This window comes from Macrobrachium rosenbergii, chromosome 57, assembly GCF_040412425.1.
Source record: "Macrobrachium rosenbergii isolate ZJJX-2024 chromosome 57, ASM4041242v1, whole genome shotgun sequence".
Taxonomy (NCBI): domain Eukaryota; kingdom Metazoa; phylum Arthropoda; class Malacostraca; order Decapoda; family Palaemonidae; genus Macrobrachium; species Macrobrachium rosenbergii.
In genome coordinates, this window is record NC_089797.1 from 12,484,271 (window position 1) to 12,510,770 (window position 26,500).

The 26,500-nt window shown below is 37.6% G+C and overlaps 2 protein-coding genes across 2 annotated transcripts; one reads left to right on the forward strand and one right to left on the reverse strand.

The window, feature by feature from the left end:
• Nucleotides 1–1,921: 1,921 nt before the first annotated feature.
• Nucleotides 1,922–14,203, forward strand: LOC136837122 (regucalcin-like). Its single transcript, XM_067101733.1, has 7 exons — nt 1,922–2,064; nt 6,845–7,029; nt 7,760–7,972; nt 10,861–10,964; nt 11,289–11,403; nt 11,730–11,845; nt 13,604–14,203. Exons 2-7 carry the CDS (start codon nt 6,867–6,869, stop codon nt 13,865–13,867), a joined length of 975 nt encoding a protein of 324 aa, XP_066957834.1. The 5' UTR covers nt 1,922–2,064; nt 6,845–6,866; the 3' UTR covers nt 13,868–14,203.
• Nucleotides 14,204–14,430: 227 nt separating this feature from the next.
• LOC136836907 (regucalcin-like) lies at nt 14,431–24,749 on the reverse strand. Its single transcript, XM_067101350.1, has 8 exons — nt 24,494–24,749; nt 19,349–19,615; nt 18,480–18,692; nt 17,203–17,303; nt 16,644–16,758; nt 16,342–16,457; nt 15,674–15,852; nt 14,431–15,143 (listed from the first exon to the last, which is right to left on the reverse strand). The coding sequence occupies exons 2-8, from the start codon at nt 19,515–19,517 to the stop codon at nt 15,080–15,082; spliced, it is 957 nt and encodes a 318-aa protein (XP_066957451.1). The 5' UTR covers nt 19,518–19,615; nt 24,494–24,749; the 3' UTR covers nt 14,431–15,079.
• Nucleotides 24,750–26,500: the final 1,751 nt, after the last annotated feature.

The window sequence follows — 26,500 nt, forward strand, 5'->3', positions numbered from 1 at the left end:
GTTTCTTCTGGTGATAATAGATGAAGCATACATTACGTGAAAAAGGCCATATGAAACATGCACGGTTGCATTTGTTTGGTCGCATGTCAAAACTGAGTAAGTATAGAGCTTTAGGCATTCACCAAAATACACCGAAAATCTATTTTTAAGACTCTTTAGAAAAGAGGAACAGCATATGTTGTTTAAATGCACCTAAAAATTTAAATATTGATTAAGGAGTTATTTCTGATAGGTTTATGCGCGAAATAATTTTAAAAACAGATGTGTAATTTTGCATTTGGGAAGGAGCTATTTCTTATTAGCTTATATACAAAATAATGGTTGTATGTCTCAATTATATATAGTCCTAGATAGAGCTATTACTATCCTTCCCGCCCCACCGATTCTACGGTTCTCTAAACCGTCCAGTCTGTCCCTTGTTCTTTAAATATTTACATGCAGCGAATATTCTTAAGAATAGAATAGAATATAGGATTTAGGCCAAAGGCCAAGCGTTGGGGCCCATGGAGTCATTCAGCGCTGAGATGGATATTAACAGCGAAAAAGTTTGAAAGGTGTAACAGGGAGAAGACCTCGCAGTTGTACTATTAATTAAGTGTTAGGAGAGGGTGGGAGGTAAGATAGGTGAAAGAGAATGTGAGCGGAGGTGCAGTAAAAAGAATGGAAGGGGTTGCAGCTAAGGGCCTACAGTGCACCCCATGAGGCGCATTGACGGCGCTTCCTCTCTCCTGGGGCGAATATTCTTAATATTCTATTATTCCTATTTGCATAAACGGCTCGCTAATCAGCCTACAATCACAAGATCTTCCTTTAACTCAAATTCTTTCTAATTTCCATAAAATGTTCAATATGTTTTGCATGTCGAACTTCTGTTTATTTCCTTCCTCGAAATTTTATTTCATGCTAATAACAATAATTGCACTTCCCACTCATTTGACTTTCTTTTATTAAATCTTTCTTTATATACATTTCCTTTCCTGCCTTCTCTAACCGTTTCTTCCATAAACACAGTGAATGAAGCATAATTTCCCGGTTAATCAACCATACGAGCTCTTGTTTACATAGTCTAAGTGATTTATACTTTCAGCGGAAAAGAAAAGTTTAAAACATTAACAGGCTCTTCATAGTAATTACCATCTCAAGCACACACTCCAAGAAAATGTAAATTTTCATCCAAAACTGACCTTTAAAATATATGATAACATCAGGGCTTATCTGTGAGTCACATTGGAAGCATAATGCCGCCTGTTATCCTTATCTAATTTTTATTTTTTTTTTCTCTCTAAGCATATGACACTTCCATTCTCTACAATAAAATCCTGCAACAGTTATCGATCTCATAATTTACTTCAAATAAGTTCCATTGTTCCTTTGTATGAAAATCAGTTGATTTTTTTCTTGAAAGAAAAGTTTATCCCTTGCTACAGATCTTCAACACCACATTACAAATAAAAAGCAGGCCGAAAACAAAGTCAAAAGCATCTCGTATCAAATATGTCACTTTATTTACTCAGGCCCATAACCCTTTGGTCGGCGGTAAACTGGTTTTCTTTTTTATCTTTCTTCCTAAGTACCGCTATGCTAGATGCCAGTTTCTCTGGAGTTTAGATTTGAAAACAGGCTCCACTTTGTTTAAAACGCCGATTGTGAGGTAATATCGATAAGAGGCGGGAGTGTTTGTTTTTTCATAGACGAGACGACAATGATAATGCATTGATAAGCATCAGTAAATCACGAGGTGCTTGAATAGGGAAAAAACGCGCTGTTACCAAGCGTCAGTCTAGGCACTGAATATTATATTATGTTCCTTCCTTATGTCGACTCGCCTAAGACAAAAAGAAAGCATTAATTATTTTAAACATAAACATAGTTTTCTCTTTATCTTTGATAACTGTTCTTTCTTAACATCAAACTTAATTTACGTAAATCAGAAGAGCAAGTGAAGCGACAATAACCGCGAAAAGGGGGAGGAATCTCTCGAGATGCACCAGCTATAAGCAGCACAGTCACTGGCCGAGCCGCACAGTCGTACGCTAACGGGTCTGCAAACCTCTTTGGTGAAAGGTAGGACATATAACAGTTCCCGTGCGTTGTGTGAGAATTTTATCTTAGGTGTTTGTTGTTGGTATTCATTGCAAAGGTAACCTCATAACAGCCAGTGAATAAACAACTTAACTTGTACAGTAATCTTGAAATGTTATTGAATACATAAAGACCAAAACAAACAAACAAAAGATGAAAGTCATGAGGAGTACAGTGAAAAGAAGATAAGATAGAGAAACTGACAATGTGCTGATGCCTTAGTGAATAAATTGTTCTGTTACTTGAGAGAGAGAGAGAGAGAGAGAGAGAGAGAGAGAGAGAGAGAGAGAGAGAGAGAGAGAGAGAGAGAAATTATCGCAGAACCTGATAATTAAACTCCAAATTCTCTTTGAGCTTGAAACCGGTTTTTATATCCGGCACAAACTTGTTTTCAGCTTAAGGTGGGACACATTTGAGTAGAATAACTTTTATATAATATTAAGATTATACATGTAATTAATGTAATTATCTGAGTAACCCATCCTTTGTCCGTAGAGAGGTTGACTCCAGGTATTAACCTTCATTTTCTTATTAAGTCCTCTGGGATGTGAGGAAGAGTTGTCTTCTTGATAAAGGGGAGGACTAGAGGAATTCTGGAGTATGACACTGATTGATATTCTTTGGAAGTTTCAGAATTATAAGGAGGATAACGGGGTGCAATAGGGTTGTTAAAGAAGAGGGCAGGTTAAAATAGAGGGAATGGGCGTGAATATATGTGTGGATTAAGTATTTTTGACAGTAATGGGAGAAGTTTGAGTGTAATAGGAAAAGACTGAATGTAGATTGCATGGACTGACAGAAATCCTGTGTTAAAGCTGAAGAACAGGTCTCTGGAGAGGGGCGCGAGTTGCTGTAGAAAGTTTACTTAAACAAACCAAAAGTTTATGAGATGCAACTCAAGCACTTGCAAGAATGTGAAAACGGTGGGAGCGTTATGAGAGCCGGTCACATTTCACAACGTTCCTAAAATTAGAGGAAATTGCTCAAAATAACGAAAATATAATGAACGACATGATAAATTCTTCCTGGAAAGAAACAGAACTCAATTCCTCTGAGAACTGTTATATGAATCATAGTTGCATGCAAAACAATCCTTGCAGTGTACAAGGAATTTGATAATTTTTTTGTTGTTGTTGTTGTCAGCACCAAACGCCACTCGGTGTAAGTTACATGATGTTCGAGAATGTTACCATTATTAGCCTAAATCTGCAACTCACGCAAGCTTCTAGGAACATACAAAGGACAATGCAGTTTAACTCATTCACTTTGGTATATATACGGAAGCACAACATAGGCTACCTCTCGTTGAATTTTTCTCAAACCAAAAACAGATCTATAAAAATATGAAAAAAAACTGTTCATTATTCAAAATAGGACATCACTACAACATAACTAATCAGATAAGCTGTCACATGACACATGACGCCCGCTATGTAACGCACAGTTAGCATGGATCTCAGTAAATCTCTGTTTGATCAAAAAGATAACAAAATGACGCTTAAATCAAATGTGCCTGGAAAGAACGCTCCTGATCATTGTTCATTTACATGCTCAAATGAAGAACTTCAACCTTATACCGCGCAGTGAATGAATTTCTAGAAATAATTCGGTTAAAATAAAAGTAGGCTATTTTGCTATTTGGCCCTCATTTGTGACATGCGAGTCTATCAGCATTTCGTCAACAACACAATGAACAGTTTTTATTCCCGTATGAAGCCTCTGCCTGAGTTACTTTTCGAGAAAGTAATATTACCTGAAGTCAAATGAAGCAATAAGCTCTGACTAAGGAAGAAGAATCACTTCATTTAAAGCATATAACTGATGCAAGAGGAAATAATGTAAGCGATTTTTCTCAGTTGCGTAATGCCGTGTTCCTCACTAGGCCTACAAGCACGAAGGGTCTTTTTCAGAACCACGACTGCTCGTGTTTTAAAGAAGTCACTTCGACCTGTATGTCAGTTGGCACTTTAAGAATATTTTACTCAGTAATACAAGCAACTTCGTTAAATAAGTAGCAAATCGTACTAAAATAAATGGTTTAATCTCTAAATGTTAATTTACCGAATATTACCATCATGCCGCAGAAAAAATACTTATGAATACCTACACTAGGTGTATGTGATTATTTTTGTGTATATGAGAAAATTTAGATTTTGGTCATCAAGAGAATTTATTTAAGATTCTCATAATTTGATTTACCAACATGTAAAGGAAATCCTTTTACTAGATTGCTCTAGTATGGAAGTGTGGGCAAATGATGCCAACCTTCCATAAAAAAATAAATTTAGTATTGCCATTAGATAAGTAATTTAGTAACAAATGATAACATAACATAAATGAATAGAATAAAATATAATAGCTGAAGACAATTCTAAATTATAATGTTAAACTCTAAAGATAATTCTCATAGGATAGACAATATACAATGGTACCTGCAAATCAAATTTAGCTTATACAAAACACTAAAGTAAATCAAGTCCACAAGAAACCAAATCGCCATAAACATATGTTACCACAAAATATGATAGATTTACATAGCATACAAACATATAAAAAGTGGCCCCAAGGTAAATAACAGTTACTACTCTGCATCCGGTACGAACGGTAACCTTCATAACCCGTTATAGCCTTTTACTATAACACCTTGACGCAGGAATTGTCCAGTGCATGGGAATGCACAGATAACCTCCTTGCATATGAGAGAAATTATACTCCTTGCTCATAGATATATAAGTTGCAGGTAGATAGCGAAACTAGGCATTTCGCGAACTGCCTGAAATCTCAGGCAGATAGCGAAATGCACTTAGGGACGCTTGATCCACCCAGGGGCTAGTACTAAATTCGGCGGAGCAGTGACTCACCTACCCTGTTTCGCCGTGCTTAGTACTATAGCCCCTGGAGGGTCAAATGTATTTTGCCGTGTTTAGTACTAGTCCCTGCGTGATCAAATTTCCCTAAGTGCATTTTGCTATCTTCCTGAAATTTTAGGCAGTTCGTGAAATGCCTGGTTTCGCTGTATACCTGTGAAATATATACCGTAGAGGGGTGGGTAGTGCCGTAAGTACACCTCATGCAGCTTACTGTAGTCATTACTCAAGGTTCTTTGCGGCGTCCCTTCAGCCCCTAGCTGCAACCCCTTTCATTCCTTTTACCGTACCTCTGATCATATTCTCTTTCATCCATCTTACTTTCAGCCCTCTAATCAGTGTTTCATAGTGCAACAGCGAGGTTTTCTTCCTGTTACACCTTTAAAATCTTTTTACTGTCAATTTCCCTTTCAGCGCTGAATGACCTCGTATGTTCCAGCGCTTGGCCTTTGGCCTAAATTTACACTCAATATATATATATATATATATATATATATATATATATATATATATATATATATATATATATATATATATATATATATATATATATATATATATATATATATATATATATATATATATATATAAACAAGCTGACGTCTTGAAATGTGCCGTCAAATTATGGACACTTGAGTCAGACACTGAAAAAGGATTAATAAAATAACTTACTATTAAACCATCACAAATACTGATTATAGCACTTAATACGATGCTAACTATTCGACCCCCTCGCCTGTTCCACATAAAAACAACATTTTGAAGCATGCACGGAGACTATGCATATCGTATCAGAAAGCACAGTCAGCTCCAACACAAATTATAAAGAACAAACATTTTAAATAGTTTAAGTACTTACACTCAGGTTCTCTTTTTTGGCAGAGATTCCATTGCCAGAGAAGCCGGAAGTGAAAATTCCTTCTCACAACAAAACTCACTAAAGTGAACACAACTTACCACTAAGATAGACTAGTAAATTAACACATACCACGCCATCTGTGGGCGTGAGTATCAACTACTGAAAACACTTTACAGCATGTTAACTTGGATGAGCATGAATCATAGTGAAACGTGCAATAACGCTCAATAAAGCATTTAAATATATTTTCCCTTGCACAACATATTGTAAACTCGGATCTTTCCTAGATAGTGACCCCAAGGGTTTTCGGGGGTCGTTATCTAGGACTTATATGTCTCGGGGGTCATTATCTTTATGATACTTACAATGATGAGGAGAAGTTGTTTAGACATCTAAAGTTGATGGAATATATGTTGTTTCAAAAACGTATGCATAATTTTCAAGAATAGCGTTATTTTTCTTGTTGGTTTCCAACAGAAAGTTTTCGATTTATTCAAATGCTGAACTTCATAGTAAAAATAAATTTCCATACGAGGCAGCATAGGCCTACTGTAGTTGGATTCGCGCATGCGCTTCATTGTCCTTGCTGATTATGCATCTTTGTGCGGTATATTCTTTTCCCCTTCGTATTAGAACAGTGAAAACGTATTAACACCCGCCACAGCAAGGAAATGACGACTGCTTTGTTTCTTTCTCTGTAAAGACTTGCAAATCGTGTTTTTTTAGGGATTACTTTACACGCCAGGTCTGTCTTTGCATTAATAATGTTAATAAAAACTTCAGATTTCACTTCCAGCTGAAAAACTCTTCTACCTGCCATTAAAGACGGTTAAGTTAAAATTTCTTAGTTTAATGAGAGAGAGAGAGAGAGAGAGAGAGAGAGAGAGAGAGAGAGAGAGAGAGAGAGAGAGAGATGCCACAGTCCACAGTCGTCGAAAACAGAAAACAGTTCTATAAGCCTAATTTCTATTTATTCCTAAAGAACAGAAAAGAACCGGGCCTCATCAGACGCTATAATTTGTTCACTTTTAACCAGGCTGTAGGACTAGGAGTCAAAGATGTCAAACGTGAAAGTAGACCAACTGCCCGTCCCCTGCATAAAACTAGGGGAGGGACCTCACTGGCTCGAGAAGGAACAAGCCCTCCTCTACGTGGACGTCTTCTCCAAGGCCCTCAGGAGGCATTTCATCAAGAGCGGGAGACACCAGGTGCTGACCTTAGGTAAGGCAAAAGAGCTGGTTCTTGTGCGAGGTGCGCAGAAACAGTTACACTTTCATTGCGTGTCATGGTGTTAGGGAGACTGTTAGCGTGGGGGTGGGAGGGGAGGAGGGGTAGTGGTAGGGGAGGAGAGGTAGTGGGAGGGGGGAGAGAGTGTGGTGGGAAGGGGAGGAGGCGTAGTGGGATGGAGAGGAGGTGTAGTGGGAGGGGGAGAGAGTGTAGTGGGATGGAGAGGTGTAGTGGGAGGGGGAGGAGGAGTGGTGGGAGGGGATGAAGCAAGGAAGTTAGATCTAACCTTCATAGGATGAGGTGTAGTGGGAGGGGGAAGTGTAGCGGGAGGGGGAGGAGGTGTAGTGGGAGGGGGAGGAAGTGTAGCCGGATGGGGAGATGTAGTGAGATCAAAAGAAGACTTTAAGATGACCGATTAAATAATAAACGTCCAATGCTTACTTATAAAGAGATAGTTATGAAACTAATATTTTCGTCGATCGCAAATTTTCCATTAGTTTAAAACCTACATAGAAATACTAATAACTACAAAATCAAAGAAACAAATATTTCATTAAACTGTATTCTTTAGTAAACCAGTTTTATTTCCAAAACTTTCTTTAACTTTACCTTTTTCCAATTTCTACCTCTCATTCAAGAACAAATACTTCCAGAGAGTCAAAAGTGCTTTAGAGATGTGACTTAATTAAACTCTATTTCAACTAATTCATCATTTTGCTCACAGACGACGGTGGTGCAGCCGAGACTGTCAGCGTCGTGATCCCGGTGGAAGGAGAGCCAGAGCTCTTCGTTGTAGGGTTGGGAAATACCCTGTCGGTTGTCCGTTGGTCAGTCAGTGATGCAGACCAGGTCACTGTCAAGCCAAGTGTCATTCAGACGACAACCGACGACCACTTCAATGATGCAAAGTGCGACCCTCAAGGAAGACTATGGGCAGGTATGCTTGTTCAGGGTCTATAGGCCTTAAGTTCGTCTCTCTCTCTCTCTCTCTCTCTCTCTCTCCCTCTCTCTCTCTCTCTCTCTCTCTCTCTCTCTCTCTCTCTCTCTCTCTCTCTCTCAGGAATAATGCTAGAAAACGTTCATGTCTAACAGAAGAAACAAACGAGATGTTCAGAAGAATTTTTTTTGCCGTTTGCATTACTCTCTGAATGATGTGTAATAGTTTCTGTTGTTTTATATATTTTTACATTAAACAGAAGTACAGAAATAAATATATAATTTGACAACAAATGCCGGTTATTTCATGATGGAGACCTGCCTAAAGAGATACCTTACCTAGGAAGTCTTGGCTCTTACCCCTGTGGTGATGCTTCCCGGCCTGGCAGGTTCGTGATTCCCTCTGGGAAGGTTTGCCCTGGTTTCCTCTAGGAGACTCTCCTAAATGAGACTAAGGCAGCATTGTGCTGGCACGGGCTCTTGTTTGTTGAGTAGCCCGTAATTATCCCAAAGGGGTGCCTTACTTAAGTCTTGGTCCACACGCCCGTGGTAGGGCTCATCTACAGGGATGGTTCTCAGCCTGGCCGGAGACCTGCCCCCCTCCTGGGAAGGTAACTCCTGAGGAGGGACTCCCTTCCTTGGGTGTTCTTGCTCCCCTGAGAAGGTATCCCTGGAAGAGTGGCTAGACACTCTCCTAAGGGGACTTCATCCCTAGGAAGCCTTGGCCCCCGCCTAGGGAGGAGGCCTCCTCCGTGGATGCTACTTGACCTGGCAGAAGCCCTGCCTCCCTCCAGGGAAGCCAGCCCCTAGGAGGCCCTCTTTACCGGGAGGTCCCTGGTTTCCTCCGAGGAGGTATACCAGGGAAAGGTCTTCCGACCGGCCCAGTTTTGTGTTCGATGTTGTAACTGGCTTGTTTTCAGAATAAGTCTACAAGGAATCAGTCTGAAGGATTCTGAAGCCTCTTGGAATTCTCCAGCCTTCAAAATGGGATCCGGAGTTCTGGAATCTTGCACAATGTTAGTAATTCGTTTGCATGTGCATCTTCATCCTCAAATGGAAAAGTCTCATGAAAATATGAAGACAAATTACGGTTTTAAATTCAGTTAAGGGCTTCTGAAAGTTTCTTACGATCGGAAAGAGAGAACGAGAGAAATTTTCTTCCTTAAAGGTTTTGAAGCTTATTTCTACGAAACGTTCTTGCCCAGTCAGTGAGTTCTCCGGAATCTGAACTGGTAACTGAAAAGCATCTGTGGACTTGTGATAATAAAGTATGGGGTTTCTCATCACTTAGTTTTATTTCTTAAGGGAAAGCATACGTATTATAGACTGGAAGACTCTCCAAGAAGTTTTGTAAAGTAAGGAATTCCTTTTCAGTCTTTAGAGATTTTGCATTTGACAGGAAAGTTCCATAACTTTCCGTTAGGGTAAATTTTTAATCAGAGATTCTGGAGCCTCTTTACTGAGACACTAACAAGTTGTAACTTTGTGAGGCAGATTCTAATCTTCGTTCTCATTCGTACTTCATATGTTTATTTGTTATTGCTCTCTATCTTCATTTTAAGTACCAGTAAACTTTCATGTTTATTGGTATAAAAATATATCTAATTGTATTTGCATGTAATCTAAGAATGACCTATGAAGAAATGATGTGGTTACTCCAAGGTGCTCTTTTTTTATTAAAATGCTAGAGAGAAGTTTTTGCAACACAATGTTGAGCATATATGCGTTGGAACATGATTTGCAACACCATGACAGAGAGAGAGAGAGAGAGAGAGAGAGAGAGAGAGAGAGAGAGAGAGAGAGAGAGAGAGAGAGAGAGAGAACTATTAAAACTGAAATTATATTTTATGTATGTATGTGTGTATGTATGTATGTATATATATATATAATATATATATATATATATATATATATATATATATATATATATATATATATATATATATATATATATATATATATATATATATATATATTATTGTGTGTGTGTGTGTGTGTATTTGCTAGTACCATACTGGATAATTCTTGGCAAAATGTACAGAATCATTTGAATCTTTAATAATACATTATCTACTTTTGTTTCTACTTTATTATATATGTAGTTTATTGTTCCTTATAATATATCATATTCAGTATATTATTTAAATTGTTTCTTATGTTATCAAGTTCAGTATATCATTTTAAAATGCATATTAAGCAATTCTTCAGACTCTAATTGGCCCTGCCACTCCCCCCAAAGAAAAATTTCTGGGGGCAGCAATAAGAAGCTGACGAACTGTCAAAGGATTATATTATAGTCTCCAAGTAGGGAGTTAGCTGTAGTTGGTTTTTCATGGCTGCTGACTTACTGTTTGATGGAAACATCACGAACCACATGAGGAAGCTTCCAAATGCTTCCATTTATTATCTGTTTACTAATCTATTGAGTGAGAGCTCTTCTTTCTGTATTTCCCTTTACCTTCTCTTACTTCCTAATGAGCCTCTTAGGAAGCTTAAATTTCGAGCCAGTGGCCCCTGTGGGCTTGTTCCATATGACTAAGGTTTATCTTCTGAATAATAATAATAATAATAATAATAATAATAATAACAATAATAATAATAATAATAATTAGATTTTTCCTCCCATCCTTCTGAAAAACTTTCAGCTGAAAGTTTTCCAGAAGCGTGGGAGATGGGAGCTCCATTTTATTAAATAGTTGAAAGCCCAATTAAGGCCGCCCCTATACATGCGCAGTTATGCCTGCACAGTCGGTCTGTGCAGGCAAAACTGAACCCACTAACGTTCAAATATAACTGAACGTAAGTGGTGGCCTCTAGCCCATTAATCACACTTGACTTTTTTTTTCTTGTAAGAGCTAAGAAAAACCATTATTAAATCTTTCTCCTCAGGCACAATGTGTCCTCTGGACGACAAAGGCGAGCTGCTCGAGCACAATACCTCGTCTCTTTGGAAGTACGACCACGAGCTCGAGTTTACTCAGTGGGTGAAAGGGGTGAGTCAAGATGCAATAACGATAATTTTTCTAAAATTGCCCAACCGAGAAATGTCTTGGAAGTTTTTAAATGCTAATCATGGAAACAAAATACACTCAATGCATTCCTTAGGGGCAGCCTGACGGTTACTGAAGACTGGAACACTGATTCACGAACTGTGCAACGGAGGAACAAATAATTTTTGTGAAAGTGGCCTCATAATTTGAGATCTTGCTCACTGGTGCTTGAACCTACGTCATTTCACTTGCAAACTGGTCACTGTCCTCTAGATTATTATAGTTTTCCAAGTCGGAACACATTATTACATTTTTTTTTTTTCAAAGGTAACGATATCCAACGGTCTTGCCTGGAGTCACGATCGGAAGACTTGTTACTACATAGACTCTCCAGCCAAAACAGTGGATGCCTTCGATTACGACGACGCTGGCGGGAAAATCAGTAAGTCTCGAGTTCGTGTCTCAGTGTTATTATTTCATATTCGCGATTATTGTTGTTGTTAGTAATTTAAAATCTGGAGCTAGTTTACATCTCGATAACTTAGGCCCTAGGTATAAATGCCTAGCGTGGAGTACTTTGCGTATGAGAATATAGCTAAATAACACGGCTTCATATTAGAGGTGTCAGTATGATAACGGTAGGTGGTAAGCCATTTTAAAACGGAGGCTGGAAGCACGCACGCGAATATGCATGAATAAATTGAATGATTATGATCTCCGTTTATAAAATGCATTAGGAATCCTCATCTTTCATTTTCCTCAACGAAGGTAATCGCAGAACGATACTGAACTACGACACAGCAGGACTCAAGGACCAGGTTCCTGATGGCATGACTATCGACACCGATGGAAATTTGTGGGTGGCCTGCTTTGGTGGTGCACAGGTGAGTTTATCCTGGCCTGCTGCTGCCTTTTTACAAAGAGATTTTCAGTTTCAGACCTCCCCAGTCACTTGACAACAATATTTGCATCGCCTTGTTTCCTGTTCGAGAAGGTCTAAAGGTCTTGTTAGGGAAGGTGACCCGGAAGTACATTTGATGTGAAGAAATCCGGTAAATTAAGAATTCCTTTTTTTTTTTTTAAATAATGATCCCTATCTGTTATATATATATATATATATATATATATATATATATATATATATATATATATATATATATATATATATATATATATGTGTGTGTGTGTGTGTGTGTGTGTGTGTGTGTGTGTGTGCGTATAATGAGAAGATTTATCAGTCAAGCGAATGCAGACTATAGAATTCTTTTAATTCCTAAGATTTGTTGGACAATGATGAGAGCAGTTATACCGAAGTAGGCCTAGTACACGGACAAGAGATGTTGCTCTTTGGTCCTAACCGACAAATGTTTATTTCTTAAGTCACTGATAGTCATATTCTAGTGCTGTCTTCGGTTTAGGACATCTTTCCTCTAGAATACGTTATTCAGAATGGTCTGTTCGCTCTACAAGACAGAAAACTCAACTGAACAGGTGATGATAAAAATAAATTCCGGGTACAGTAAAATTATAAAAACTTTCTAGATACTTTTAAGAGTTAACCGTAATTATGAAATTTTGTGGAATTTATATTGTGCTTGTAGACTGAGCTGTATAGTCACATTGTAATTGTATAATTGTGCATGACGATCGTTAGAGAACGTAACAGTTCCATCCACGGTCACAAAAGCATAGAAGTCCTACACAGAACCTTTATGCACATGTTTAATGTTTTCCTAAAAGGTCATTACTTGAGTCAGTAGACGATATATTGATCGATCCGTCATGAATCCGCGGAATATTTTCTTTTACTTTCATTCGGTGACCAATAGGAATTGGCAACATAAACAGTTTAACGCTGTTATTATACCTCCATCAGTTCAGTCCGTGTAATACAGTACTAGATCATCAAAGAACAAGATAATCGTCTATTCACGTCATACATAAATCAGTAGGATGTATTGATTTACCTTGTAACACGAAATCACGTGATTGTGACTTCAGTTGATCAGATTTGTTAGTAATTTATTTCATCTCTGTTTGTTTACCGTCTTTAATAAAAGACGTGAAGAGACAGCGTCACTACCCGACCAATGTGGTTTAATTTTATACTTATGTGTAGCAAATGAGATGCAGCATCATTTAATGGTTTATCTTAATCGTGTATTCAACTCCAGTTGATGGCGAATGCCAGATGTATTTTTACTAACTATCTGTATTGTAAGACTAATACACAGGTTGAAATGTTTTTACCAGAAAAGAAAGTCAGGTTATAAACTTGAATTAATTAAAAATTTCACACTGAATTTACCTGCTCTTGGGTAAATGTGCAAATACTATTGAACCCTCAACTTTATAGCGCTCTCATTGCAAGTTGAATATCGTCCATTTCTTGCGAGCAGAAAATTATGAGGTCCTAAAGAATCAGTTAAGTACAGTGCATATTAGAAGAACCTGCCCATGTTAACATGATTTAATTAACTGGGCAAAATTATCAGTTTTAGTTAAGAAGGAAGCATAAAGTTTAGAAAGATAATTTTGTCATCATTTGCATATCCAAGCTGGTTAAATTAAACAGCTTTAACTAGGTATTCCTAAGGGAAAAGCAAATAAAACAGCAACAAACGAACTTTTATGTCATGCAGGTGATCTGCGTAGACCCCAAGGAGAAGAAAGTGATCCGCCAGGTGTCTCTTCCATCGAAAAACATAACCTCCGCATGCTGGGGAGGTCCCAACTACGACATCTTGTACGTCACTTCGGGAACGCTGAAACTGACTCCACAAGAGATAGCAGACAACCCAGCAGCTGGAGGCACTTTTGCTATTAGCAACACTGGTGCCAAGGGTCTCCCGCCTATGAATTTCAAGGCCAATCTTCAAAAACTGAAGGCAAAATTATCAGCCTAGGCCTAAGTCGCTAGCGTTTAATCATTGGCATTTCAAGATTTTTATTTCATTTCATATGTGGCTTTAGTAAGCTTTCTTCATCAGAATACAATAGATTTGTTTCTTCATTTCCGAGCGGATATATGGTGAATATATCCATACATCGGATTTAAGTCATTCGTGTGAACCCAAATGAAAACATTACACCATCGTAAACTATGCATTGTTTATCATTGCCTTGCCGTGGTGTATCTGAAATATAAATGAGTAACATTTCATACAGATTTTCAATATATTTTTTGTCTAATGTTTCCCTTTCCAAACTATAGGATATAAATAAAGTATATGATGCTAAAATGTGTATTTCTATCCTGGGATCCTGTGCAGCAGACAGGATATTAACCGGCATAGTGCATAATTTAACATACTTGGAGATGTACAGTGGAAGACACCGTAGGGGGGCTAGTGTCGTCAGTGCACCTCATGCTGTGCACTGTAGGCATTACTAAAGGTTCTTTGTAGCGTTCCTTTGGCCCCTAGCTGTAACCCCTTTCATTCCTTTTACTGTACCTCCATTCATATTATCTTTCTTCCATCTTGCTGTCCACCCTCTCCTAACAATTATTTAAAAGTGCAGCTGCGAGATTTTCCTCCTGTTACACCTTTCAAACCTACCTACTCTCAATTTCCTTCCCAGCGCTGAATGACCTCATAGGTCCCTCATTAGCTTTTTCTTAAAGTCTAGTACTATGTTACTAATTAAAAGTTTATGGAACTTTCTCTCTCTCTCTTTCTCTCTGTCAGTACATCAACCAACGACAAAAATTTCAATATTTTCTTTTAAAAGATATGTTATTTGTATAAGGAAACAGATGAGTAGGAGAAGAGCACGCATTTTCCTTCGTAGATCATAGCTTTAAATCATACATAATAAGGCAATTACAGAGGTTATCTATGGTGCATCACTATAATGTGACCGGAAATAATAAGTAGAAAGCCACAATAATTTATATGAGCGATTGTATCTTTCCAAAGTAAAAAAAGGTTAAAAAAAAGGAGCTTTCTACCGTTTGCATAACGGTCCTCTTCAGCCAACTGAAGAGGACCGTTGTGCAAACGGTCGAGTCGAAAGCTTACTTTTTTTTAACCTTTTATTTTTTGTATTTTAGAAAAATACAATCACTCATATAAATTACTTATTAATGACAGAGTTGCTGACTGATAATCCTGATTCTATTTGGGAAGAGTAACGTTGCACTCAGGAGCCGGATAACCACGAGATCCTGTTCCGGTTACCCTGTAGGAAGATGAAGAAGAAGAAAGATGGCAAAAAAGATTTGATTAAATTGTCGATCAAAACATTGTAGGCCACGGATAACATTTTCTCAAACCAAAATGAAAGGGGAGTATTTTTTAATCGGTCATATATTTAGTACTAATATTCATTAGTACTAAATATATGTCGGTTCAATTTTTTTTACAAAAACTAGATAGACTGTCTCGCCAGGGAACACGGATCACTGAGGTGCAAAAATTAGGCCACTTCTTGTTCTGTATCTTGGCATTTCCCATTTAGAAAATATCTCGGTCTTCCTCATCTCTTGTCTATTCAGGGACCTAATGTGCATGATGATTTATTTTAATAAGCTATGGGTCTGTAATGGACTTAATTCCTCAATTAACAAAAAATAGACCTATACTCTCTTACGTGGTTCAGTTCACACGCTCAGTGTTCTTATCCGTAAAAATCCAAGGCTTAATACTAGATGATTGGCAACAATTTTATATTCCATTCATTCATGGCAAAGTCAACTTCGAACAACTCACCTGAAAACAGCCCCAGCATGAGGTTGGGCCGAAAGCTGGTCCTTCGACAGACCTTTCTTCGTAGTTGTGACGTAGAGATGGTCAAGCTGGGGACCTCCCCAGCAGACGGAAGTTATGCTGTTGGTTGGCAAGTCAACACACTTTTTCACTTTTCCGCTAGATGGCTCTATGCAATGTACCTGAAGCGAATCGTGTTTGTTCTTTTGTAAGTCATGAAATTAACTTACAACAACCACAGCAAGAAATTCGAAAGACTAGTGTTTTAAATATCAAATAATTCATAACGTGTGAGAAATGCTGCTCTTTAATTCTTAATGAAATGCACATATTATCTCCTAATTTGCGGTTGCATTAATTACCTCTGGTTCTGTTTCCCATTTCTGTATTTTTTTCTATAATTATATACTGTTATTCAAGTTTTTAAAAGCTAATATCTTTTAACATTTTGAATCATTATTTTGCGCTTTCAGCTTTCTGTCAACATATTCTTATTTTTGATCAGCTTTACTACTGATTATCTAATAAATAGCAATAAACGCTTTGTGATTCTCACGAACTTCAGATAAAGCTGCTCAACGCCATTGGAGAAGTCTTTAATAATAATAATAATAATAATAATAATAATAATAATAATAATAATAATAATAATAATAATAATAATATCCTGCCTTTCCAGCTCCAAAGCAGGCAACCCACAGGTTGCCGTTTGTATCCACAGTCATGCCGTCAGGAAACGAAGGATAAAGACCGTTGGTCCTGTAGTCATATACCGTTTTTCTTTTGCCTGGAAAGTTAAGATTCTTCTGTTCGATCTAGACAGACTCAGAAAATTATAAGAAATTACCTTAGTCTCTAAGACTTGATATTAAAAGATAATGTAACACAACAGGCCTATTAAAAATATGAAAATGCCCTTCTGATCAGGCAAATTGTTTCACTGAATCCTTGTACTAGGTCTATTTGCACTTACTGAGGACGCCTCGCCGAAAGTCGCAGTCGAATGATTCCACTTTATATTCACAAGTGTCGACGAAGTAGAATGTATCGTTGGTACTGTTCCAAGCCAGGCCGTTGCTGATGGACACCTGTTTAGAGTTATATAATGTTGTGGAGTTTTGTCGCGTAAGTTTACCGTAAATGGTTAGGTGCTACAGGGAAAGCTATGTCACCTTTGGTGTTTGCCATTACTTGTGGATTCTATAGTTAAAAAGCTGTTGGAAATGAAAGCGGTTTACATTAGATTATTTCATTGCAATAATTTAATTCTTTTCCATTTCAGATACAATTTTAAAATACTGATTTGTTGAAAGTTAATCAACAAAACGCTTTCAGATATAGACACGCATGGTATAGTTTATTACATGCTGAAATGACAGTGTCATCAGAGATAATTTTATTTTCACTTCGAGGATTATTTCTGAAATTCGTCATATTTGACATCGTTTCATTTCGATATTCCTGTTGTCTTGATTAAAAACTCCCTCACATAAACTTGTGTGACGAAAACTAAAAAGTGTCAACCGCCTGACCTTCTCAATTGCCTTCGTGACAGTGGCATCGTTGTGCAGAACGAAAAGACTGCCCAGATGAGGGTTTGGGTTGTCCGGTACATCCGTCTCTCCCATAGTGCCTGAGAGGAAAGGAAAGAGGAAGATCGTAACCAATTAAAAGGCTCTACTTCAGTCCCGCCTTCTGAGGTTCTACGATTAAACGAGTGAAAATGAGACGCTTTCTACTGTATCTCTTGCCTAAAGGAGAATGGCTATACTGTATTTCGCGCTATGCCATCCAAATTAGGATTAACCACATCATTTCCTAACCTACAGTATGTCATATTTTTCGTTAAGCTTCATGCCTAGCTAACGTGCGCAACTAACACAACTTATTCACTTGGTATCAAAAGAGATATGAACATTTTCTTAACTGAAGAACATCTTGGCAATATTCAACTGTCTAATATAAATTCTGATATGAAAGGAGAAGAAGAAGAAACTACAAAATATTAGAATCAACATCCGATACTAGGAAGTGTTTTAGCTTTATCAAAGTAAGCAGGGTAACTGAGTTAACTGATGGTGTCCCCATCTGGCGGCTGACTGTTGAATCTGACTTTTAGTGCCTTAGTTGTTAGGCACCCTTACAGTGAAGAATAAACTTTCATACCTCTAATGACTCAAGTAATACGAAATTTAGTGGCTTCGTTATCTAGTGTTTGTTTGGACTACGTGTATATTTTTCGCCATACCCAAAATGTTAAATTTTATGTCCAAATTCCGTAGATTTTATTCACATTTTTAACCACAGCCGCAACTGTATAATTGTTATAAAGAAACTTTCGAGAGAAAGTTAAGTATACCTTAGTTTTACCAGACCACTGAGCTGATTAACAGCTCTCCTAGGGCTGGCCCGAAGGATTAGACTTATTTTACGTGGCTAAGAACCAATTGGTTACTTAGCAACGGGACCTACAGCTTATTGTGGAATCCGAACCACATTATAGCGAGAAATGCATTTCTATCACCAGAAATAAATTCCTCTAACTCTTCATCAGCCGGCCGCGGGAATTGAACTCCGGCCCATCGAATGACAGTCTGAAGCTCAACCGGTTCGGCCAACAAAGGGTTACTTTCGAGAGAAATCAACAGTATATATATATATATATATATATATATATATATATATATATATATATATATATATATATATATATATATATATATATATATATATATATATATATATATATATATATATATATATATATATATATATATATATATATAGTTATTATTATGTCGTTACTTACCTGCCCAAAGCCTTCCTTGTTGGTCGCACTTCCCGTCATTGAAGCGGTTATCTGGGTATTGGGCATCTACTGACGACAGGACTTTGTAAGAAGTGACCTCGCAATCTTGGGAAGGGTCAGGCCAGGTCACAACAGCTAGATCTCTACCAACAGTGACGACAAAAGTCCTAGAGACTTTTGCATGGGGTACAACCAACGTGACTGGACCGCCCTCTGGTTACGAAAGAAGTTTTCTGTTGAATATATCTTTCAAGCAGTCTTCCAGTTGCATCAGTTCTGAGGCTCAGTTATAATAAAATAGAAAAGCAAATTAATATTTCTTCATCTTAGAATGTGATTGATGTTCCCTTTGGCTCATGTGAAGCAAGATTTTGTAAAATATTAATTAAAGGAAGTTTGAAAGTTCATGAAATTTGTGAGACAGTCAAACTTCTGCACGTTTTTTTTTGGGGACGGGGTTGTTGGTGGTTTAATTTAAACAAGTTTTCATTTCAGCTTCTGGCAGAATAAGTCGCTTGTATATTCTACGTTTCAAAGATTATTTTTGAATTTTTTTTTATTTTTTATTTTTTTTATTTAATTGAACTGGGAGACTTATACAGATGTATTCAACTGATATGAAAATGTTCTGTTCATATACAAGACGACCTCATACCTCACTTCTCAACAGAAATCCCTAAATTATAATTAGAGTAACTAGCATAATACATATCAGAAGGAGTATTATCTAAAATATAGATTTCTCTTTCATCGACCATTTTATAAAGGTGAATAAATGTGTACTTATTCATTCTAATCTCGATTCTTTTATGCGAATCAAGACTAAAATTGAAGTTTTTTTGTAAAGTGATTGCTGGGAATTCCCTCACCAATGTGCATCTTGGAATGGGTGCCAGACGTCGGGTGGTATCGGTGGACATTTTGCTTGAAGATATCAACGTAGTAAAGAGCTCCTTCTTTGACGGACCAGTGAGGTCCTTCGCCTAAGTCAGCTGGCGCAGTCACTGCCTCGACTGTCATTTGTTTTTCTGACGACATACTTCCTCTGTTTCCTCGCGACGCTGCCTACAATGACTACCGCTAGCAGGCGTCCCGAAATGAGTCTGTTCTGACTTTGATGGCCACTGGGTCAAAAACTGTAGATAAAAGAAAAACAAGTAAAACATGCGCCGAATTCTTTATGGCGCAATCGAGTTTTCTGTACAGCGTATAATCAAGGCCACCGAAAATAGATCTATTTTTCGGTGGACTCGGTATAAGGGCTGTATGAGCTGCGGGCCGTGAAACTTGAGCCAGGGCCCGGATGTGGGATGTCATAGAGCGTTGCCAGACGCACGATCACGGCTAATTTTAATCTTAAATAAAGTAAAAACTACCGAGGCTAGAGGGCTGCAATTTGGTATGTTTGATGATTGGAGGGTGCATGATCAACATACCAGTTTGCAGCCCTCAAGCATCAGTAGTTTTGAAGATCTGAGGGCGGACAGAAAAAGTGCGGACAGGAAAATGTACGGACGGAAAGACAAAGCCAGCACAATAGTTTTCTTTTACAGAAAACTAATTAGTAAGTAACTGAAGAATCAAGAATCGCACGGGTAACAAAAAAGAATGGGGATCAGTTAGGACGCCTCATCAAAACGTGAAAAAGAAGATAAAGAAGACACGAAGGAAGTGGATGACTTAAAAACTTTATGATAATTATAAATCTGGAGAACTTCAGAGATGTCACCTGACTTATCTAAAGCGTTCCTGCAAGCAGTACGGCAGAAGGACAGGGTCTGCGTCAGAGATATCTGGAAGATTAATGGCCCCTCTAAACCAGAAACTGACAGGCTCAGGTTTGCACAGTGGGGCACAAAAGATGATTTATTATTCATCATAAAAAATTCATACATTTGGGAACTCTCTTCATGTGCAGAGGAGTTTATAACCCCGTTGACTGGACGAGGAAGTTCCTCATTGGATGGGTCGATATCGTTCTCGGCTAGCACTCATCCGGGTCCGCGTTCGAGTCTCCGACCGGCCAATGAAGAAGTAGAGGAATTTATTTCTGGTGATAGAAATTCATTTCTCGGTATAATGTGGTTCGGATTCCACAATAAGCTGCAGGTCCCGTTGCTAGGTAACCAGTTGGTTCTTAGCCACGTAAAATAAGTCTAATCCTTCGGGCCACCCCTAGGAGAGCTGTTAATCAGCTCAGTGGTCTGGTTAAACTAAGGTATACTTAACTTTAACTGGACGAGGAAAATTGAAGAAGGGAAAAGTTAGGTTAGGATGAATTCCCTGAATGAAATTTGGGCACAGAACTGACCGAATCGAGAGCAGACTTCAAAGGTTTGGATGCCGTGAAGTTTCTTAAGAAGGTTCCTCTCAAGGATGAAGACAGTACATAGAACTTATTTTATGATGCTAGTAGCCATATTTATGATGCTGTAGCACATGTCACCAGTGGTTGTCTTCTATTTCTTCCTCCTCCTCCTCTTCTTCTTCTTCTTCTTCTTCTTCTTCTTCTTCTTCTTCTTCTTCTCAACGTAAGCGCTACAGCGGTTCCTAATGTGAACGGTAGTGCCACACTTACTGTATGTGAGATCTCCACGCCCAAATATGGGTATTGCGGAATTTCTAATATCAGAGATTATTGTACAAAAATATGAAACCCACTCAAGCCTAAGAAGAAGAAGAAGAAGAAGAAGAAGAAGAAGAAGAAGAAGAAGAAGAAGAAGATGTCATATGGATATCGATGAAGCCCTTCTTAAACCGACTGAATGCGCTGAGGGTGGAGTGGTAATGGTTCTCACTTCTGTGATCTACGGTTCAGTTTTCTCAATAAAATGTGGTTCTTTTTCCTGAGTAGATAATTATGGAGTCAGAAAAGAACTGCTATTAGTTCTTGAAAAGTTCTCTGAAGTGATCTATCATTTTCATTTCAGCTATCTAATACCGAAATTTTTTTTTTAAATTACCCCCAAGTAGTCACGAAAAGTGGGAGCCAAAAATAGCAATAAAACGCCAACAATTGTAAAACACAAACATTGTGTTTCACTCTGCAAGGCGCTAAGAAAAAAGTACGCCAAATTCATTTCAAATGTTAGCTGACACGATACTAACATGTAAACTACACCATTCCTGTTTTGTTTAGTTGCATTATTATTATTCAGGTCATTTCTGCCACCCAATACCCTACCCTATACTCCCATCTAAGTACTTTCTAATTAGTATTATAACTTGTTCCTTTTTTATTGTTAGATAGAAAATGTGGAAAGATCAGCCTCCATATTCCACGTAATTTGAATTACGATCTGTTGCAAATTCAAAAACATGAAGACTATTTCAAAGTCGCTCCTTGAGTTCATACACAGACAATAGTTTGGTACGTTAACAGAGATAGAATTGTTTGTGGTGCCCTGGAAACAACGAAGGCAGCAGTTGAATTTGATTAGTGGTACTAATGGTCAAATGACCGCTGATCATTTTGAAGTGTCCATGACCACAGTATTCCATTGTCCACCAACAATGAGAATGAAGGTGTTTTGTACATTATCTTATTTCTGAAGTGTGAAGTTTATATTTGCTTCCCTTGGCAACACGTTCCTTGGATTTGTGAAGACGCAAGAAAAAGCATAATTACTTCAAAGCGAGACAGCTGTTTCTCTTCGCTTAACTATTTGTCATTATGTTTTTTTCTGGTATTAAGGATCCTACAGTTTATTTATAACCTCTCCGGGAGCACAATTAATCTACGCAAACTCAACAATCGATAACAATGAAAGAGCCCGGGAACAACATAGTTTCCAGCATTATATTTTGGTGTTACACCACTGGGACGCGTGACCATCCATGTACTCTGATACAATAGCTAACTCAGGTGCATCTTAACAGATTCCAGAATTGAGGGACGAGCGTGCAACAGCATAAGAAGAGCAATCAAAAGTAAACACTCTTTTCAAGGAGAGAAGAAGAAGAAGAATTCATCTTTTAGGTCTCAGATTAAATCGATGTTATCCGATTTTGTTGTCTAGGACATAGACGGTGCCGTACTTGAAAGGCTTTCTCTCTCCACTACTAAGGCTTCTCTGGGTTTTCAGCCACAATTTCTATGATGACAGTAAAGTTCGTTATATAAGAAATACAATTACGTTCATTATAAAGAAAATTAAACTAAAGTTGGATACTGAATACATTTGGCAAAGTTTTACGGAACCTTTTTTAGCAATATGTTGCAGGAATGAATGAGTATCAGCAAATTCGAATAAGAAACGGTAATTATGAAAACGTTGATGCATGCAAATTCTGAAGCCTTACAAGGTAGCTTCTTGGACCGTCTGGATCAAAACAACAACAACAACAACAGCAACAACAACAATAATAATAATTGTGTATTATCATACACTTTATTTCATTCTTCCAGTGAATCCTTCTTTTGTTCCATTACGGTTTAGAGGTGCCGATGAAAGGCTAAGTTATTGCTTCAAGAACTGATAATTTATAGAGAGAGAGAGAGAGAGAGAGAGAGAGAGAGAGAGAGAGAGAGAGAGAGAGAGAGAGAGAGAGAGAGAGAGAGAGAGAGAGAGAGAGAGAGCAATGATAACTGACGTGATACTATGAAATAGATAAAGAAATCATTAAACACCAATCTCATCAACAAAAGATTTGCAAACATAGCAAACAGTCAACTTTGAAATTTGAAATTCTTTCCATACCTTACGATAACTATAATAACATCGGCTCACATTCATTTCAAAGTAAGATCAAACGACACCAGATGATATCACTTATCACTTCTTCTTCTTCTTCTTCTTCCCAGCTTGTTCCCATTTTTATATGGGGTCGCCGTGATACCTTCTTTTTGAAGGACTTTGATTTGGCTTTGGGGTCGACTTTGTAGTCCCGATCGGCTGCCCTGCCTGACATCGCTTAGACCCCGGTATTGTGTACATGTATTGTACCAGTTCACCAGCGCTCTTTCTCCCAGCGGCGAAGAGTCGTTATCATCTGCTCTAATTAAATTAGTCATTTTGGAAAATTGGAAAGTAAAGACTGAGAACCGTAGATTTAACAAACAGGTGGAAAAGTATTCTTGACGGAAAATCAACCTACTGTAAGTTTTTGATCAACACAATCTGAGAGGAAATGTTAGCGAGCGTCAGGAAAAATAGGAAGATTGGAGCAATTATTACTATAAATATGAGAGAAGAAGAAAGGTCACTGAGAAGTAAAAGAGAGAAGACAAATGATTAAGCAAGGGTTTTGAGTCAGGTAGGGCATCCGTCCAAGAAACATCTGCCAAATTATGAAATGAGAAGTTCAAGAAAAAAAAAGGCGACCCAGTTAGCTATTGGGCTGAGAAGAAGATTTAGGGTAAGAAATATGCAGATAAACAGAAATATTAGTAACAAGGTTAGAGTAAGTGAAATCATATTGAGATCGTTGTTCATGTGAAAAGAATTTTAAGAATGATAGTTTGTGAACTTTTTAAGTATTATGGGGAAGGTATAAAGGACACCTAGAAAGGGTTGGGTAGATAAAGTTCAAGAGGTAATGGAAAGAAAACTTAATATCCAAGAAACATGAGAATGCATGCAAGACAGTGGTAAATTGCCCACTTTGTGAGGGTATATGAAGCGGCTAATATTGAGAAAGTTTTATTGGACAAGGGGTTCATCCACAGCGTGAGCACGTTGTGATTTCTCGGGATGCGGGTTCGATTCCCGTTGCCGGGCATGAGAATTACCTCATATTTCTTACATGTGGATCTAAGGCTTTGTAATGACAAGCGTAACTACAAAGCGTGAAGAATTCGAGAGTTAAGAGGGCATTGTGGCTATTACAATTACATAAGTATCTGGTAAAAAGTGATGAACAATGCACCCATACGGTATACGATGTTAAAGAGAGGAGTAATTATTCATAATGGAAAGTTCAAAACTATTTCCTATAAAACAATCAGAAGTATCCTTTAAGGCAATGTAATGTTACCAAGTAAAGGTGAACTAATCAACAGCAAATATAAATACCTTGGTTGCCGTGGAGACGACAATGCTTCTCAGTCGCAAGAACTATGGTAACGTTTCGCAGTCACAAGAACTACGATAATGCTTCTCAGTCACAAGAGCAATGAAAATGCTTCTCAGTCGCAAGAGCAATGATAATGCTTCTCAGTTGCAAGAGTGATGATAATGCTTCTCAGTCGCAAGAGCAATGACAATGCGTCTCAGTCGCAAGAGCAATGATGATGTTTGTCAGTGGCGAGAGCAATGATAGTGCATCTAAGTTCGCAAGAGGCCCAGTCAAGAGTGTATTGGGCTTGCTTAAGCATTAGTTTAGAGTATAATGACCCAGAAGGAGGGGAGGCTTTGACTGTTATGCAATGAAAAATGCTACGTCACGAATCCCAGTAGTAATGATGAAATGTGAACTTTCCATACAATGGCACATGTACTACATCTAGGCTACTTAAGTTTCAAAACGATGTCAGCTAGAAAGTGATCTTCGTGATTCTTTACATAAAAAAAAAACAGTATACAAGTAACTTCAGACTTAAGAAGATTGTTCAATTCTATTATAATACAAGAATTAATATAAAATTCTTGAACATTAAAGTTAGTTCCGTCACACTCACTGGCTCTTTGAATAAATACAGAAAATAACAGAGCGTTAGAAGACGGCAAACCTTCGATAAATCTGATGAATGGTAATCACAATGATATACATTAACTAACCTTCCAAAACCTAACCAGTAGGCCTACTGGTGCACATTCAGTACTATCATAAGCCAGGGTCTTCTTCAGTAGGCTATCTACTAAGGGCTACACTGAACCCACGGGAAAGGCTGGGAAACAGATTAGTACTTTTCCGAATAATGATACCACATCAAAATACTCAAGGCTGGAATCAAACGTGGTCTAGTGATTTAATATATATATATATATATATATATATATATATATATATATATATATATATATATATATATATATATATATATATATATATATTAGTAACTCTGCTCAGGATGTGGACACCATGAAACGTGGAAGACCCTTCTCTGATGACCACGAAATGCTTGCAATTTCCTCATTAAAATGAAAATTTCCATATTTCTGCAACGTCGATTTAACACGCAGACTTCTTCTTCTTTTAGACTAAAGCTGGTCGTGTGCCAGCACAGGCTCTTGCCTTATGGAGTCGTGAATGTGATAAGGTGTGATAAAGATTAGGTTGCCTGATGTGAACTTGAGACTTTGCAATGTCAACACTCCTCCACATACTTGTTTTTACTTGCGTGAGACAAACTAAATGTATTTAGTATGAACCTATCTATTGCAGGTGTCTTTTTAGTGAAATGAATTAATTATGACTGTTAGTTTCTTAATCAACTAACTGTAAAAGAAATTCATTTTAGCTGAGGAAGACCTTCCATAATGAACAGCTCTGCTGCCAAAGGAATTTTATGGAGCATTCGGCACTGTTTCATAAGAAAAATCTAAAGACGAGAATTTTTTTTTTACAGTTTTGACGGAACTCATATAACTGACAACAATAATATATATATCATATTTAAAAAAAGTCAGCAATTTTTCATATTATCTATATGGTAAATCAAGAAAAAAACACCGAAGAAAACTGGCTTGTCGAATCCTCAGTATCACATTAATAAAAAAAAGTACTTTCTGCATAAGTCTTATTTAACCATAAGATAGTGCATTCATTAGTTACCATAACCACACATAAGTTTGATATTAAAAGATCATTTTCATCTCGTGATTTGCCGTGTTCTATTTCTGACTGACATTTAAAGCAATATTTGCATACATGACCAATATTTATGGTTACTCTCTTTCGCCACTTCCAATGTTGATAAGTTTGACAGAACCTTAATGGTTATTTCTTTATTTTTTGTATTCAAACATTGTTTACCTTTTTCTTAGTAGATTTTTTTTTCATTTTGCAAATAACAATTACGAGCAACATTTAAAAGTCGTAGCATTTAAAGGTCGTAATATAATGGTCATGTGGACGTC

Coding starts and splice junctions, on each gene's coding strand:
- LOC136837122 (XM_067101733.1), top strand. CDS start 6,867: ATGTCAAACGTGAAAGTAGACCAACTGCCCGTCCCCTGCATAAAACTA. Junction 11,404..11,729: donor CGACGCTGGCGGGAAAATCA/GTAAGTCTCGAG, acceptor TCCTCAACGAAG/GTAATCGCAGAACGATACTG. Junction 11,846..13,603: donor CCTGCTTTGGTGGTGCACAG/GTGAGTTTATCC, acceptor TATGTCATGCAG/GTGATCTGCGTAGACCCCAA.
- LOC136836907 (XM_067101350.1), bottom strand. CDS start 19,517: ATGTCGTCAGAAAAACAAATGACAGTCGAGGCAGTGACTGCGCCAGCT. Junction 16,759..17,202: donor TCACGAAGGCAATTGAGAAG/GTCAGGCGGTTG, acceptor AACTCTAAACAG/GTGTCCATCAGCAACGGCCT. Junction 16,458..16,643: donor CTTTCGGCGAGGCGTCCTCA/GTAAGTGCAAAT, acceptor TTAACTTTCCAG/GCAAAAGAAAAACGGTATAT.